This window comes from Canis lupus, chromosome 14 (assembly GCF_048164855.1).
Source record: "Canis lupus baileyi chromosome 14, mCanLup2.hap1, whole genome shotgun sequence".
Lineage (NCBI taxonomy): Eukaryota > Metazoa > Chordata > Mammalia > Carnivora > Canidae > Canis > Canis lupus.
The window spans coordinates 23,601,818-23,617,785 of record NC_132851.1 but is presented as its reverse complement, the minus strand read 5'-3'; the positions used below and the strand labels follow the sequence as shown (position 1 = coordinate 23,617,785).

Sequence of the window (15,968 nt, the reverse complement as noted above, 5' to 3'; positions counted from 1 at the left end):
TGACCTTATATTCAATTTCTGAAGGTTTAGTTACCTATTTATTAACCTCATTCTACCTTTACATTTTTTTTTTTTTTTTATTTATGATAGAGAGAGAAAGAGAGAGAGGCAGAGACATAGGCAGAGGAAGAAGCAGGCTCCATGCACAGGGAGCCCGATGTGGGACTCGATCCCGGGTCTCCAGGATCGCGCCCTGGGCCAAAGGCAGGCGCCAAACCGCTGCGCCACCCAGGGTTCCCCTACCTTTACATTTTGAATATGAGCTTAATCAGATGGGCTTAAGGATTTCCTTGTTTGGGGTTTTTTTTTTTTTTTTCTCCTGATTTAGTATGATTTCTCTGAAGTTTTGTTTTAAATTTGTTTTTTTGTTTCATAAACTTTTATCTCCATCCTAATTGGATCACAGGATACAGCATTTTCACCCATTCAGAAGCCCCTTCTGTGGTTTCTTTTTCCTCCAGAGTCAGACTAGCCATTGCCTATTTCTGTGCTTTCATGGGTCTGAGGTTCTTTGATTTGTTAAATTTAGGGTTCTTAACATTAGATAGTAGTGGGATGGTGAGTGTACATTATTTTTAAGTTGTGTTTATATACATTTTTATTCTTCTGTATGTTAAGTAAAATAAGATATGCTGTGGTGTGTAGGAGGTACTTTTTAAGTTAGCTTTTTTTTTTTTTAAGATTTTATTTATTCATAGAGACAGAGAGAGAGAGAGAGAGAGAGGCAGAGACACAGGCAGAAGGAGAAGCAGGCTCCATGTAGAGAGCCCGACATGGGACTCGATCCAGGGTCTCCAGGATCATGCCCTGGGCTGCAGGTGGCACTAAACTGCTGTGCCACCGGGGCAGCCCTTAAGTTAGCTATTTTAAAAGTTTGAAAAGTACTGCAAATAACAGTTGATATGTACAACATTTGGGAGATTATTTAAAATTTGGTGTATAACACAACACAGAAAAATGAAAAGTATACAGCTTAGTGAATTATCATAAAGCATGGTAGGGATTGGGATACCGGGGTGGCTCAGTGGTTGAGCATCTGCCTTCAGCTTAGGGCGTGATACCAGGTTCAGGGATTGAGTCCCGCATTGGGCTCCCTGCAGGGAGCCTGCTTCTCCCTCTGCCTGTCTCTTTCTCTCTCTCATAAATAAATAAATAAAATCTTTAAAAAAATGATACGGATATTTTGACACGTTGCTATGACTGTTGCACCCTGAAGTTGAGTGACAAGGCTGCTCTGAATTCAAGAGCATGTACTTGTTTTGATGTAATAATAGGTAGTCCATGTTTGTCAGTTTGTGTAAAGACTGGCCCTTGATTTTATGCTTAGAAGTTGCAACTTTTAGGGGCACCTGGGTGGCTCAGTCAGTTAACTGTGTGCCTTAGGATCAAGTCAAAATCCCAGGGTTGTGAGATTGAGCCCCAGGGCAGGAATTCTTGAAGGTGAGTAGAAAATGTAGCAGAACACAAATATATTTAAGATCTGAAGTAATGGCTATATTTTAAGGCAAGAAGAAGATGAATTATGTTTCTTTTTAAAAAAAAGGTATGTGAACAAAGGATCAAAGGGTTTAAAGGAATGACCAACTGCACCAACTGAAATCAGTGGGGGTAGAGCAGAGGCCATTTGATGCAGCTTTTGGGAGATAGTTTTAGGTCTGTTGTAAGAGCTGCAGAGATAGAAATCAAATATTGCAGCTTGTGGAATAGATCCATAGTGAAGACTTGTTTAAAGATGAAGCCAAGGAGGGATATCACAGCTATACTGGTCTAGAATATTCTGATCAAGTTTTGAAGGAGCTTTATGTCTGGATGCATACATTTTATGTCAGTGTTTTAACTATGGTTTAAAACATCCTGTTTACACCTCATTTGTTGGACTGATGCTTGGATTCAACCAACTGACCTACATACATATTTTTTGTTACGAATTTAAAGCTTGGAGCTTAGTATTGTGGGAAAACAATATTTCTGTTATGCAATTTTGTCTACTTTGGGGAAAAGCTTTTGTTACTCTGGTTGCTTCTTGTCTACTAACTTACTGATTCTGCAAGATTATAACATTTGTTAGATTAAAAATTTAACAAAATATGTTTTTTCCTCTTTTAAAACTCTACTTTTGAAAACCATCAGTGCTCTCAATATTTAAGTAGATTTTAGTAGAAGAATAAATAAGGACACTACATCTCCAGGTTTAGTTTTCAGAGTAAGGATGTTTTATCTTTGTTTTTTATTTCTTAGGACAATTTTTTCAAGTAATGCATGTTGTAAAAATGTATAAAATAGAAAGTGAAAGTACTCATTTCTATCATCCAGTGTTAATTACTGTTACCAGTTGACATTTAACTTAGCTCTTGAGAATTATTTTGATAAACTATATTAAAATGTGACTGGTTTAATAACTGTGCTAGTTCCCTTAGAAAATTAGATGTATACAGGATAATTCATCTAGAGGCTTTTATAACACAAAAGAATTGCAGATAACTTAAATATACATTAAGCATTTTGTTAAATTGATTCATGTAATGGCTAGAATACTAGGCTTTAATTTTTTTTTTTAATTTTTATTTATTTATGATTGTCACAGAGAGAGAGAGAGAGAGGCAGAGACACAGGCAGAGGGAGAAGCAGGCTCCATGCACCGGGAGCCCGATGTGGGATTCGATCCCGGGTCTCCAGGATCGCGCCCTGGGCCAAAGGCAGGCGCCAAACCGCTGCGCCACCCAGGGATCCCCTAGGCTTTAATTTTTAAAAAAGATTTGTTTACTTATTTTGAGAGAGGGAGAATGAGCAGAGGGAGAGGCAAAGGGAGGGATAGAATCCCAGGCAGACTCCCTGCTGATCCCAGAGCCCAAGGGTGGGGGCGGGCAGAGCTCAATCCCACAACCCTGAGATCATGACCTGAGCTGAAAACCAAGAGTCAGGGGCTTAACATACTGAGCTACCCAGGTTCCCCTACTCATTCATTTCAAAAGATTTTTAGAATAATATTTGAAGGCATGGGGAAATGTTTTGTATTACTAGAAAAAAGTTAGAAAACATAACATCCTAATTTAAAAATCATGTGAATATGATTGTCTAGTTTATGCACCAAAAGATTAACAGTGGTTATCACGAGTAGCTAGAATTAAGAGAGATATTATCATCTTTGTGCAGTTCTTTATTTTTTCCAATTATAATGGGCATGTATTGCTTTTATAAGAAATATTTTTGAAAGCTACTATTTTAAAACTTCCCAGTATGTACCTCTATGTAGGTGATTCCCCAAGAACCTGTTTTGTTTTTTTCTCCACATAGTTAAGGAAAGCCTTTCTTATTTAGGAAGTATGAATGAAGTCATTCAATATGCAAATCAAAGATTCACTCGTACCACTTATAAAATCTTCTAAGTTTTTCAGGGAATTTTTTTCCCAGTAGTTAGCACCCCCCCTTTTTTCCACGAAAGACACACGGAGAGAGGCAGAGACATAGACAGAGGGAGAAGTAGGCTCCCTGCAGGGAGCCTGATGCGGGACTCAATCCCAGGACTTCAGGATCACGACCTGAGCCAAAGGCAGACGCTCCAACCACTGCGCCACTCAGGTGCCCCAAAAACCTTTTTTTATTTTTCCCAGGAATATGGTAACATTTGCTTTCCATTTTATTGTAATAAAACACAGATAATATAAAATGTACCTTTTTAACTATTTTTAAGTGTACACTTCTATAGCATTAGGTACATTCATTTTGTTGTTCAACCATTGTCACTATCCATGTCCAAAATTTTTTATGTTCCAAAATTGAAACTCCGTACCTATTAAATAACTCCCCATTCTTCCTTCCTCCCAGCACCTAACAACTACCTTTCTATGTCTATGAACTTGACTGCCCTAGAAGCCTCATATAAAAGGAAACAAAAATATTTGTTTTTTTGTAACTGACTTGTTTCACTTAGTATAATGTCTTCTGGTATATGTTATTATATCAGTGTGTTAAAATTTACATCCTTTTTAAGGCCGGATAATATTCTACTGTAAGTACCACAGTTTTTTAATCCATTCATACATCAATGAACATTTGGATTGCATCTACCTTTGGCCCTTGTAAATAATGCTGCTATGAATATGAGTATACAAGTGTCTGCTTTCATTTCTTTTGAGATATACCTAGAAGTAGGATTGCTGGATCGTATGGTAATTCTGTGTTTAATTTTTTGAGGAATTGCCATATCATTTTCCATAGTGGCTGCACCATTTTACATTCCTGTAAGCAATGTACAGATTTCCATTTTCTCCACATCCTTGCCAACACTTAATTTCTCTTTTATAATAGCTATCCTAACAAGTGTGAAGGGATATCTCATTTGTGGGTTTGATTTTGCATTTCTCTATGAGTAGTTATGGTAGGCATCTTTTTGTGTGTTTATTGGCCATTTATATATATTCCTTAAAGAAATGTCTATTCAAGTCTTCTGTCTACTTTGGGGGGTTTTTTGTTGTTAAAATATAGGAGTTCTTTGTATATTATGGATATCAATCCTTTGTCAAATATATGATTTGTAAATATGTTCTATTCCACGGGTTTCCATTTCACTCTGTGGTTAGTGTCCTTGGCACAAAAGTTTGTAATTTTGATGAAGGCCAGCTTACCTGTTTTTTCTTTTGTTATCTGTGCTTTCGGTGTCATATCTAAGAAATCTTTGCTGGGGCACCTGGGTGGCTCAGTGCCTTTGGCTCAGGTTGTGATCCCAGGCCTGGGATTGAGTCTTGCATCAGGCTTTCCACAGGCAGCCTGCTTCTCCCTCTGCTTATATCTCTGCTCTCTCATGAATAAATAAAATCTTTTAAAAAAGAAAGAAATCTTTACCAAACCCAGTGTAATGAAAGTTTTCCCCTGTTTTCTTATAAGACCGTCTAAATTTTTTAGCTCTGTATTCTCTTGTACATTTTTAAGATTTCTCTTAAAATGGTTTTGCTATCTAAGGTTTCCCCCCATCCCCATTGGCTAAACAGTTAGAAAGAAGATCATTTCAGTCATCCTTTAGTGTTGACATTAAAAATTAAAACTTGGGCAGCCCAGGTGGCTTAGCGGTTTAGCGCCACCTTCAGCCCAGGGTGTGATCCTGGAGACCCTGGATCAAGTCCCACGTCGGGTTCCCTGCATGGAGCCTGGTTCTCCCTCTGTCTGTGTCTGTGCGCTCTCTCTCTGTGTCTCTCATGAATAAATAAATAAAATCTTTAAAAATAAGTAAATAAATAAGGCATGGAGATGACAAATACTATAGGAAATATAGTCAATGATGTAATAACATTGTATGATGACAGATTGTAACTATACTTACATGGTGAGCCTTGTGTAATGTATAGAATTATTGAATCAGTATGTTAATAAAATAAGTAAATAATTACGTCAGTCTTTTGATCCACTGGAATTTAAAAACCATAGTTATTTGATTACCTGTCTTGAAACATTAAAAACATAATATATAAACATGCTCCTTTTTTTTTTTTCAATTTTTATTTATTTATGATAGTCACAGAGAGAGAGAGAGGCAGAGACACAGGCAGAGGGAGAAGCAGGCTCCATGCACCGAGAGCCCGATGTGGGATTTGATCCCGGGTCTCCAGGATCGCGCCCTGGGCCAAAGGCAGGCGCCAAACCGCTGCGCCACCCAGGGATCCCAACATGCTCCTTTAGCAATTAGAAATTTTATCTTGATTCTTTTTTTTCCTCTTTTAGCTTGTATTTCTAATTCACAAAGCCACAGCATTTTATCTTGACATATTTTTATACTTAAAAGTACTTTATTAAGTATCCTTTCATACTTGTAAAACAAAATTTGAAATTTTTTATACTTTTCTGTGATCATAAGGCTCTGAGAAATACAATCTATAATATTCAGTTGATTCAAACATCAAAAACATACTTATTTCGATTAAAAATGAAACAGAAAAAAATGAAACCTAGAGAGTAAGATTTCATTGGGATTTCATGTGATTGAGGCTCTCCCCCCCCCAATTAGTTTTCATATGTCTGTGGAGGAATCTTAATGCTGAAGACAGTGTTTAGCATCATTTCCATGCACTGAGAAACATTGTTCATATAAATAAGTAGACAGTAATGAAAGGAGTTTAGCAGTGCCACTCAGTTTTTCTGGCTTATATGCCGAAAAACACTTGCCAAAATTATTTTTCAGGGTCTCTTAACTTGATTAGGTCTCTTTTTCAATTTTGTTGAAAGCAGAGAATTAGAAACCACCTCCCAAAGGACAGGATTTGCTGCCTAGCTTTGTCATTCAATTTAACAACACCTATACTAGTGTTTTTGTTTGGCTTTAGGAAGGTTTTTAAGGCCTTGAGGCAGTCCACAATAGGAAGATTTAGAATGAATGAGAGAAGACTTTCTTTTGTAAAATGAGAGAAAGGTGAATGAAAGAGGATGCCTTCTTAGGCAGATCAGTTTTAAGAAAAAGTACATGTGGAAGTTAAGAATCTGGAAATAGATTCCCATAAAATTTTTCTTAGTCTTGTTGTATTATTCCTAAGATGTAGATATTTGTTTAAAAAATAATACACCGGGATCCCTGGGTGGCCCAGCGGTTTGGTGCCCGCCTTTGGCCCAGGGCGTGATCCTGGAGACACGGGATCAAGTCCCACATCAGGCTCCCTGTGTGGAGCCTGCTTCTCCCTCTGCCTGTGTCTCTGCCTCTCTCTCTCTCTCTGTGTGTCTCTTAAGAATAAATAAATAAAACCTTTAAAAAAAATAAATAAAACATAAAAATAATACACCTACCTAAAAGTATAGGTATTCCTTTTTCAGACATCCTTATATATAGGTACAAAGATAAAAGTGATTAGCAAACCATACATATTACTAATACTTTATAAAGTACCTATCTAATTCTTAACACAAATCCTGTGGTTTAAATATCCTTATTTTACTTGTGAACCAGTAAGTATTCTGCTCAAAGCAAAATTAGATGACAGAATGTCCTGATAAAATGAAATGACTGTGTAAAGCCAGCCTAAGTGAAAGGGTATACTTATATTGCAGGTTTTCTTAAAATACTAACCATTTTTTCTAAAATTATCAATTTTCAGAGTAATATGGCATATAATTAGAGAGTTGTTAGGTACTTTTATCTTCTCATGTAAAAGTAGCCTTTATATGATTTCAGAGAAATGTGTGTGAACTTTTGAATACTTTATGACAGAACTTCTATAGCTCATAAAGCTGCCACTAAGAAACTCTATAGTCTGTTGAGTAAGAATAAAGTCATATAGAGAGAGCACTGTGGTTTTTACAACAGATTAACATACATATAAACAGTCTTTGAATTCAAGTGTTATATCATCTGGGGGAAACTGTGAAATAGATAGTAATAACTCCTTTTTGTCATCCAAGCCCAAATTACAATTCTCATGGTCCAGTTATTTTTAAAGTTGTTGCCAGTGGTTGCATGGCAGGCAATGGTTTGTGTATCTTTCTAATTTCTGTAGCCTTAAAGGAGTATTTAGTGTTATGAACTATTACAAATTTTTGTCAGTGGTGGAAAACTTTATTAGGCCACTTGCTGTGAAATAGAGCTATAAACCATCAATAAATCTTAGACTAGACATTGCTGGTATTTGTTTATCATAACATGATTGTTTTTTTTTATTTTTATTTTTTTATTTATGATAGTCACACAGAGAGAGATGAGAGAGAGGCAGAGGGAGAAGCAGGCTCCATGCACCAGGAGCCCGATGTGGGATTCGATCCCGGGTCTCCAGGATCGCGCCCTGGTCCCAAAGGCAGGCGCTAAACCGCTGCGCCACCCAGGGATCCCCAACATGATTGTTTTAAATACGATTATAGTTTCTTGGGGAGATACAGAATGATGCTGCATAAAAAGCAGTTGTTACAAACTTGTAATCAAAGAAAACTCTTAGGAGTTTAACTTGGGGATTTTATTTTATTTTATTTTTAAAGATTTTATTTATTTATTCATAGACACAGAGAGAGAGAGGCAGAAACACAGGGAGAGGGAGAAGCAGGCTCCATGCAGGGAGCCCAATGTGGGACTTGATCCCGGGTCTCCAGGATAACACCCCAGGCTGCAGGCGGCGCCAAACCACTGCGCCACCAGGGCTGCCCTAACTTGGGGATTTTAAAGAAAAACTTAGATCACTTTCTCAATTTTTCTTAAAGGATGGGTCTTCGGTTAAAGAAGTTGAAACCTACCACCGGACACGTGCTTCAAGGTCTTTGAGAAAAAATGCACAGAATTCTTCAGATTCTAGTTTTGATAAGAATATGGAAATAACAGAAAAACATTCTAATCGAAGGCATTTTACAAGGTAATACACGGTGGTTGAATGCTAATTTTAAATAGTTTTAAAGTAATTTAGGATTTAATTTTTTAAGTGTATTCTTGACCAGTCATCAAGATTCCAGGGTTACAAAATGTAATTTGAAATGAAATTGCCACAAATGAATGTTATTGACTTAAAATATTAATACGTAACCAGTTTTTATTTTCTTGTTCAAAGACAGTATTTGTGGTATGCGTGAGTATACCTGACAAAGTCGCTTGATAACTACTTATTTTTGTGATTTTTAACTTGCTTATGATGTGATTCTTCATACTTACACAAAGCCTCTGTTCAAAATAGTGGTTTATACTTGTGATCGCTTGCTATCAAGTATTTTGTTAATTCTGCGTCATTTATGAATTTGTATGTTGGTGTGCTTCTAAAGTAGTTTTCACATAGGAAGTGGAACATGATTTTTTTTTTTGACTTGTCTAAGGGTACGAGATGTTTTATACATATTTAAATTTCATTTCTCAAGAACCCTGAGGTAGATGGCATGAATTCCATTTTAATACTCAAGGAATTCTTTTCAGTGAATTAAGTAAGTTAGTAATTCAAGGAACTTGGGTTTGTTTGGTTTGAGGCATATTTAAATTTAATTAGCTAAAAATTCTTCACTTTTCCTCTCTTTGGTGGGCCTGACATAAATGGGGGAGGGTGCCAATTAGAATAAAATTTCTTTGATGAAATAATTGTTTTATTCTCATAAAATATTTCTCATACTGACTTAAAAGACTAGAACCCTCCTACTTTTTTTTTTTTTTAAAGACTTATTTATTTAAGTAATCTCTATGCCCAACATGGAGCTCAAACTCATGACCTGGAGATCAAGAGTCATATGCTCCACTGACCAAGCCAGCCAAGCACCCCTACATAGGACCCTCCTATTCTTAGGTAGACTTTATTTTGTGTAGCAGATTTTCCAGATAAGTGACATTGTGCCCTTTTAAGTTTGTTTTTTGTTAGTATTATTTAAATAGTCTTTCATTATGTATTTTAAAATTGGCATCATTTCATCCATTATTTATGGTGTGCTTACTACCGTATTTCGTAGGATCCAGGATAGCAACAATTGAAACACTCATTGTTTTATGAAACAGTAAAAAACAAAACACTGAAAGTTAAGCTATGACATTCCATCAGTTTTAAGACACATCCCAATTTCAGAGATGTTAAAATGGAGGGAAATGTAACTTAAAGAATTGATGAAGTACAGTTCAAGCTACCTAAGTATTTCTGAAAATTGAAGTCTTTTGGGGGTGGAGAAAGTGGCCCATGGGTTCTCTCCAAGAATTTTAGACTTTATTTCATGATCTGAAGAAAAAGTAAACATTCTAGATCGTCTAAATGGCTACCTTGTAGAGAATAGTCATAAAATTTCAGGCCCCATATTTGTATTTACAACTAAGTCGATACCAGCTAGTACTGCTTGAGTTAGCTCAGGTTTATGAGATAAAAACGGAGTCTGACCTTAATATATAAATGATGCTTTGAAGAGGAAGCCATGGATATGATGTCATAACATGCTGTTCATATGAAGATTTGGAGCACTTGAAATAAAGAGAAATACAAACATGATGTACAACATACCAAACGCAAAAGAAACTGATAGCAGTCTATCACATTCACAGAGCAAATGGCTATTTTGTTTCACCAAAACCTCATATGTTAATATTTTTGTTAGTGGTTTTGCTGGCTTATTTGTATAAAATGTAAATGAATTTCTCTCTAATTTGTCTTGTACATAGTCATAAAAATTTTAATGTTTGGGAGGCACCTGGGTTTCTCATTCAGTTAAACATCTCTTTATTTCAGCTCAGGTTATGATCCAGGGTCCTGGGATCGAAGTGCCACATTAGGCTCTGCACTCAGCAGGAAGTTTCCCTGAGGTTCCTCGCCCTCTCCTTTGCCCTTTCCCCTGCTCATTCTCACATGCATTCTCTCACTCTCAAATAAATAAATAGATCTTTAAAAAAAGAACTATTAAAAATTTAATGTTGGAAGTCCTTAAAGTCTGTACCTTTAAAAGTTAATGTAGCTTGCTCAAATATATGAAACATCATACTGTCCTTTATGCTCAAAAGGTATTAAAGGAGTATTAAAATAAGTGCTTTTTCAATCTAGATTTAAAGATGAGTGACTTTTATATTATATTATATTTTTAAATTTGATTCCTTTTACAATATATTGAATTGCTATCTTTTAAAGTTTATTTTTATTTTATTAGAGAGGGAGTGGGGAGGAAGAGGGAGAAAGAGGATCTTAAGCAGACTTCATGCTCAGTGTGGAACCTGACAGAGGGCTCCATCTCACAATCGTGAGATTATGACCTGAGCCACCTAGGCATCTCGAAAATTGTTCTTAAATAACAACTTTATGGAGATATAATTCACATACCATAAAATTCACAATATTAAGATGTATAATTCATTGGTTTTAGAATATTCACAATATTGTGCTACCATCGCTATTATCCAATTTCAGAACATTTTCATCACCCCAGAAAGAAGCCCTGTTATATTATCTCCCTCCTCCTTCTACCTTTCTTTCTTTTTTTTTTTTTCCTTCTCCCTTTCCACTGGCTCTTTGGAAATCACTAATCTACTTTCCATCTCTATGAATTTGCCTATTCTGGACATTTTATATAAATGGAATCATATTTATGTCTTTTTGTATCTGGCTTTTCACTTGGTATGATGTTTTTGAGGGTTCATTTTATTGTAGTACCTATCAGCACTTCATTCTTTTTTCACTGAATAAGCTTCCATTGCATAAATATATCATGTTTTGTTTATCCAGGCATTAGTTGATGGACATTTGGATTGTGGCTTTGTGATACTGTGAACATTGGTGCTCAGATTTTGTGTGGACATAGGGTTTTGATTGTTTGGGGCGATATATACCTAGGAGTGAATTGCTAGGTCAAATGGTAACTGTTTTAACATTGAGGATCTGCTGAACAGTTGGCTAAAGCAGCTGTACCATTTTACATGCCCATTAGCAGCGCATGAACGTTCTAATTTCTTCACATCCTAGTCAACACTTGTCATAGTCTGTCTTTTTGGTTTTAGCCATTTTAGGGGGTGTGAAAATACCTCATTGTGGTTCTGATTTATGTTTCCTTGGTTGTTAATGGCATTGAATATCTTTTCACGTGCTCGTTGGGCATTTATATGTCTTCTGTGAAGAACTTCTTAAAAATGATCTGTATATTCAGATTATTATTACAAAGACTGTTATATTACATAGTGACAACCTTTGGATCCGTTTGTACAGGAAGACTTAGATAAACCGACCCTTAGTTATTGTTGAATTTTGTTTTATGTAGTTTCCCGCTTCTTATCAGGGTGACCCCTTTTGCTCTTGCTAGTTTGCCTGACTGTAGTAGTCTTTTAACTTCCTTTGTGTCCCTCCATCCATTTTGTTTTCTATCTGAGGCTCAAAGACCAGGGGACCAAAACTGTTAGAATAATACAGAAAGAGTTGAGTGACTGTACCTGATAGCAGGATCTTATACCTCTTTGGTTCTGAAGTTCCTAACTAGGGCCCAGTAATCCTAGTTTTTAAGGGGGCATATGAAACCTCTAAAATAATGTATAAACTTGTATGTGTGTATGCAGTTTTCTAGGTAGAAAAGATCCATAGCTTTTATCAGATTTGCAGACACCTATTTTTGTAAATAGTTTCATTGGAACACAGCCATACCCATTTGTTCTATGGGTGTTTTCCTGCTTCAGTGTTAAAATTGTGTGAGTAGTTGTGACAGAGACTGTATGATTCACAAGCCTAAAACATTGACTACTACCTGTTTAAGAAGTTTTATCAACCCCTGTAAGGGCCAAGGTGCTTCCATTTCCCTATAGGTGAGAAGGAAGGAAGGAGAAAAGAGAGGAGGAAAGGCAGACAGACATTGTTTCAATCGTTATGTTTCTAGCATTTAATTGGGGCCTTGTTTATAGAAATCTAGACCTACGTGGTATGGAGGGAGGGGCTTCTTTATGAGAAATGTCTATGAGCCAATGAAAAACTAGGCCTTGACCTGTGGATGGATTGCGCGAATGTTTTATTTTGTTCTTGGTTCTTACCAAAAGAGATAATGAATGAATGATGACTTATATTGCTGTGAGAATACATGATCTAACTCTTCTAGATAAGATGATCCCATTTTATTTTAAAATGTCACATTTGAAATCCCATGTGTAACCAGCCCACTTGGAAATAGCTTGACACATAGGTTGATTAATAGATGTAGCTATCCAAGTATGGAAAATTGAGTCCCTAAAAATAAGTTAATGAAACATATTGTTTTGTTTGCTCAGTGGAAGAGAGGATACTTATTTTTTTTAAAGCCTTGGAAAGTATTCTTTCCAAATTCAGTAGATTCCGTCTGCCAGTTTGTAAGTAGGGTATCTGATTTACAAATGGGACTGTTTCTGCATGTGAATGATAATGCATGTCATACAGAGGTGGTAGCCAGCAAATGTTTTTAGAAGGAAATTAACATATCACCAAGAGACATTAGTTCTGTTTATAGTTATAAATATCTCAAGTATGTGGGATCACTATATCCCTGTGGTATAAAACACATTGTCTTGTTTTTGCTCAATACTTAAACTATAACTAAATACTTAGGCTACAGACATAATTTTTTTGTTTTAAGTAAGATATTTTGATTTGATTATTCTGTTTAACCAAGAGTTAATACATGTATCATTGCGTTTCACAACTGGGTTCTCAGACTTTGTTTAGCTGTAACTGACATAAGCATAGATATTCTAAAGCTTTTTGTTTTACAGTGGTTTTTAAGCTTTTAAGTATGAGTATTTACTCTCTAAGCTGATACATCTTTTTACCCTACTTTGTAGTGTTAGGAAACATAGGATTTGAAATTATGTCAATTATTTTGAATTATTTAATATATTTTTTCATATAGGCAATTGGCCAGACAGCAGGCTGATAAGAAAAAAGAAGAATGCAAAGAAGGTAAGTAATGTTAAAGACATTTCAAATTGAAAACATGTAATTCATATTTTGTTTACAGATGTATTGAGGTATATACAATAAATTGTGCATATTTAAAGTGTACAATTTGTTTGGTTTGACATAAGTATATACCATGAAACCACCACCACAGTCAGATAGTGAAGGTAACTGTCACTGCCAAAAACTTCTTCAGGCCTCTTTATATAATCACTCCCCCAGCTCCTTTCCAGACGTTCCATGCACCAGGTTTCCTGAGCAATCACCAGTCTACCTTCTATCACTGTAATTTAATTTTCATTTTCTAGTTTTGTATAAATGAAAATTATACAATTGCATTCTTTTTGTCTGGCCTGCTTTATCTCAGCATAATTACTTTGAGTATCATTCATGTGGTTGCATTTTCTTGCCAAATCCTCCATTATATAGATATACCACAGTTGTTTTTACCCCAGTTTTATTGTGATATAATTGACATATAACATTGTGTATGTTTAAAGTGTACAATACTTGTTGATTTGGTACATTTATATATCACAAAATGATTATCATAGCTTTAGCTAACACCAGCATCATGTCACATAATTACCATTTCTTTTTTGTGATGAGAACATTTAAGATCCACTCTCATAGCAACTTTGAAATGTATAATACAGTATTATTAACTATAATCTCTGTGCTATACATTATATCCTCAGAACTGACTTGTCTTATTGCTGGAAGTTTATGTTCTAAACAACATTCCTCCTTTTCCCTCACCTGCCAGTCCTTGTTAACTAACATTCTAGTCTCTATTTCTATGAATTTGGCTTTTTTTTTTTTTTTTTTTTTTTTTTAAGATTCCACATTTAAATGATATCACACAACATTTGTTTTTCTCTGACTTTTTCACTTAGCATAATGCCCTCAGGGTCCATCCATGTTATTGCAAACAGCAGGATATTCTTCTTTCTCATGGCTGAATACTATTCTATTGTGTATGTGTATTTTACATCCTCTGTATCTATTCATTCATTGATGGACACTTAGGTTGTTTCCCATAATTTGCTTGTTCATCTTTTGGCGGACATTTGAGTTGTTTCCAGTTTGAAGCTATCACAAACCTTTGTTGGACATTTGTGTACAAATTTTATATAACATATCTTTCCTTTCTCTGGAGAGTGGAATGGCTGGATCATATGGTAGGTGTATGTTATAACTTTATTTTTGTTTTCTATTATTTTTAAGAAAGATAAGTTCAATGGGACACCTGGGTGGCTTTGCGGTATGGTGCCTGCCTTCAGCCCAGGGCGTAATCCTGGAGACCCAGAATCGAGTCCCATGTCTGGCTCCTTGCATGGAGCCTATTTCTCTGCCTATGTCTCTGCTTCTCTCTCATTAATTAATTAATTAATTAATTAATTAATTAAATCTTTAAAAAAAGATCAAGATACAATGATTTTGTTATGCCAGTCTAGCTGTTCAGTCCATTTTAGAATTGTTTTGTAAATGCCATTATTTAAAACGTTTGCATTTATTTTTATGAACACATCTTGAAGACAAAGTGATTCCAGTTACTCGGTCATTGAGGACGAGAAACATTGTTCAAACTAAAGAACACTTGCATGAAGAGAATGGTGACATTGAAGTTCGCCGTAGTTGTAGGATTAGAAGTCGCTACAGTAGTGTGAACCAGTCTGTGCTGTTTGACAAACTTATAACAAAGTAAGTAAAAATTATTTAGATCAAGATGATTTAACTGGCAAAACTTTGCTGGGGAGGGATCATAAATTTCAACTAGCTTAAATATTTAATACATTCAGCTGTGTAAAGCATAAAGGAAAATAAATTAGTAGAGGGCTTAGTAATAGTTCTATGTATGTATTTAAATTTCTTGGAAAGAAATTTTAGAATATTTTTACACATGGAAATCAATGCCTCATATAGATATATTTAAAATCCCAGCACTCAAAAAATACAATGGAAGAAAAATCAAGTCTTTAAAAATGTGTACTACTCTTAAAATTTTAGCTTCTGTTATCTCAATTTTCTTAAAGCACTGCCGAAGCTGTACTTCAGAAAATGGATGACATGAAGAAGATGCGTAGACAGAGAATGAGGGAACTTGAAGACTTGGGAGTGTTTAATGAAACAGAAGAAGTAAATATATCCTTCCTTAGCCCTGAAACTAGTGTAACATTGTGTGTCAACTATAGTTCAGTAAAAAAGAATATATATATATCTCCTTCCATATAAGGGATGATTTAATGATCTCCAGTTTAACCTTTTTTCTATGGTACCTATCCATTTTTTGATTGTTATTCATCATTTTCAACATTTTTAAACTGTCCAGCATTTTGATCTGTCACTAGTTATTGTTGGAGTTGTAAGAATTTATAACTGTAAATATCTTCATTTTAAGCAAGATAGGAAGACCCTACTGAATTTTTTTAATATACTAAATATTAATGGCTTTTGTTTAAACATTTTTAGGAGAATCTTAATGTGTACACAAGAGGAAAACAAAAAGGTATTCAAAGAACTGATGAGGAAACAACTGACAATCAAGAAGGCAGTGTGGGTTAGTCTTTTGTTCTACTTCTGGGTTTGAATTTCAGCACTTTTTATTTAGTAGGAAATAGCTTTTTTATTCAGAAGTTGTAACATTTATGGTACTTT

General features: G+C 35.4%; 2 protein-coding genes across 4 annotated transcripts in view; one reads left to right on the top strand and one right to left on the bottom strand.

The window, feature by feature from the left end:
• Positions 1-15,968, top strand: part of ATAD2 (ATPase family AAA domain containing 2) — a 74,875-nt gene that overhangs the window by 12,385 nt on the left and 46,522 nt on the right. For both annotated transcript variants that reach the window (XM_072774381.1, XM_072774380.1), the window contains exons 2-6: positions 8,167-8,315; positions 13,264-13,313; positions 14,849-15,014; positions 15,347-15,449; positions 15,783-15,870. In XM_072774381.1, coding sequence (XP_072630482.1) covers positions 8,272-8,315; positions 13,264-13,313; positions 14,849-15,014; positions 15,347-15,449; positions 15,783-15,870 — 451 coding nt within the window. In that variant the 5' untranslated portion in view covers positions 8,167-8,271. The remainder of the gene's footprint in view (positions 1-8,166; positions 8,316-13,263; positions 13,314-14,848; positions 15,015-15,346; positions 15,450-15,782; positions 15,871-15,968) is intronic.
• NTAQ1 (N-terminal glutamine amidase 1) overlaps positions 1-15,968 on the bottom strand; it is a 226,724-nt gene that overhangs the window by 201,233 nt on the left and 9,523 nt on the right. For both annotated transcript variants that reach the window (XM_072774391.1, XM_072774389.1), the window contains exon 2: positions 9,801-9,880. In XM_072774391.1, the coding sequence (XP_072630492.1) occupies positions 9,801-9,880 (80 nt within the window). The remainder of the gene's footprint in view (positions 1-9,800; positions 9,881-15,968) is intronic.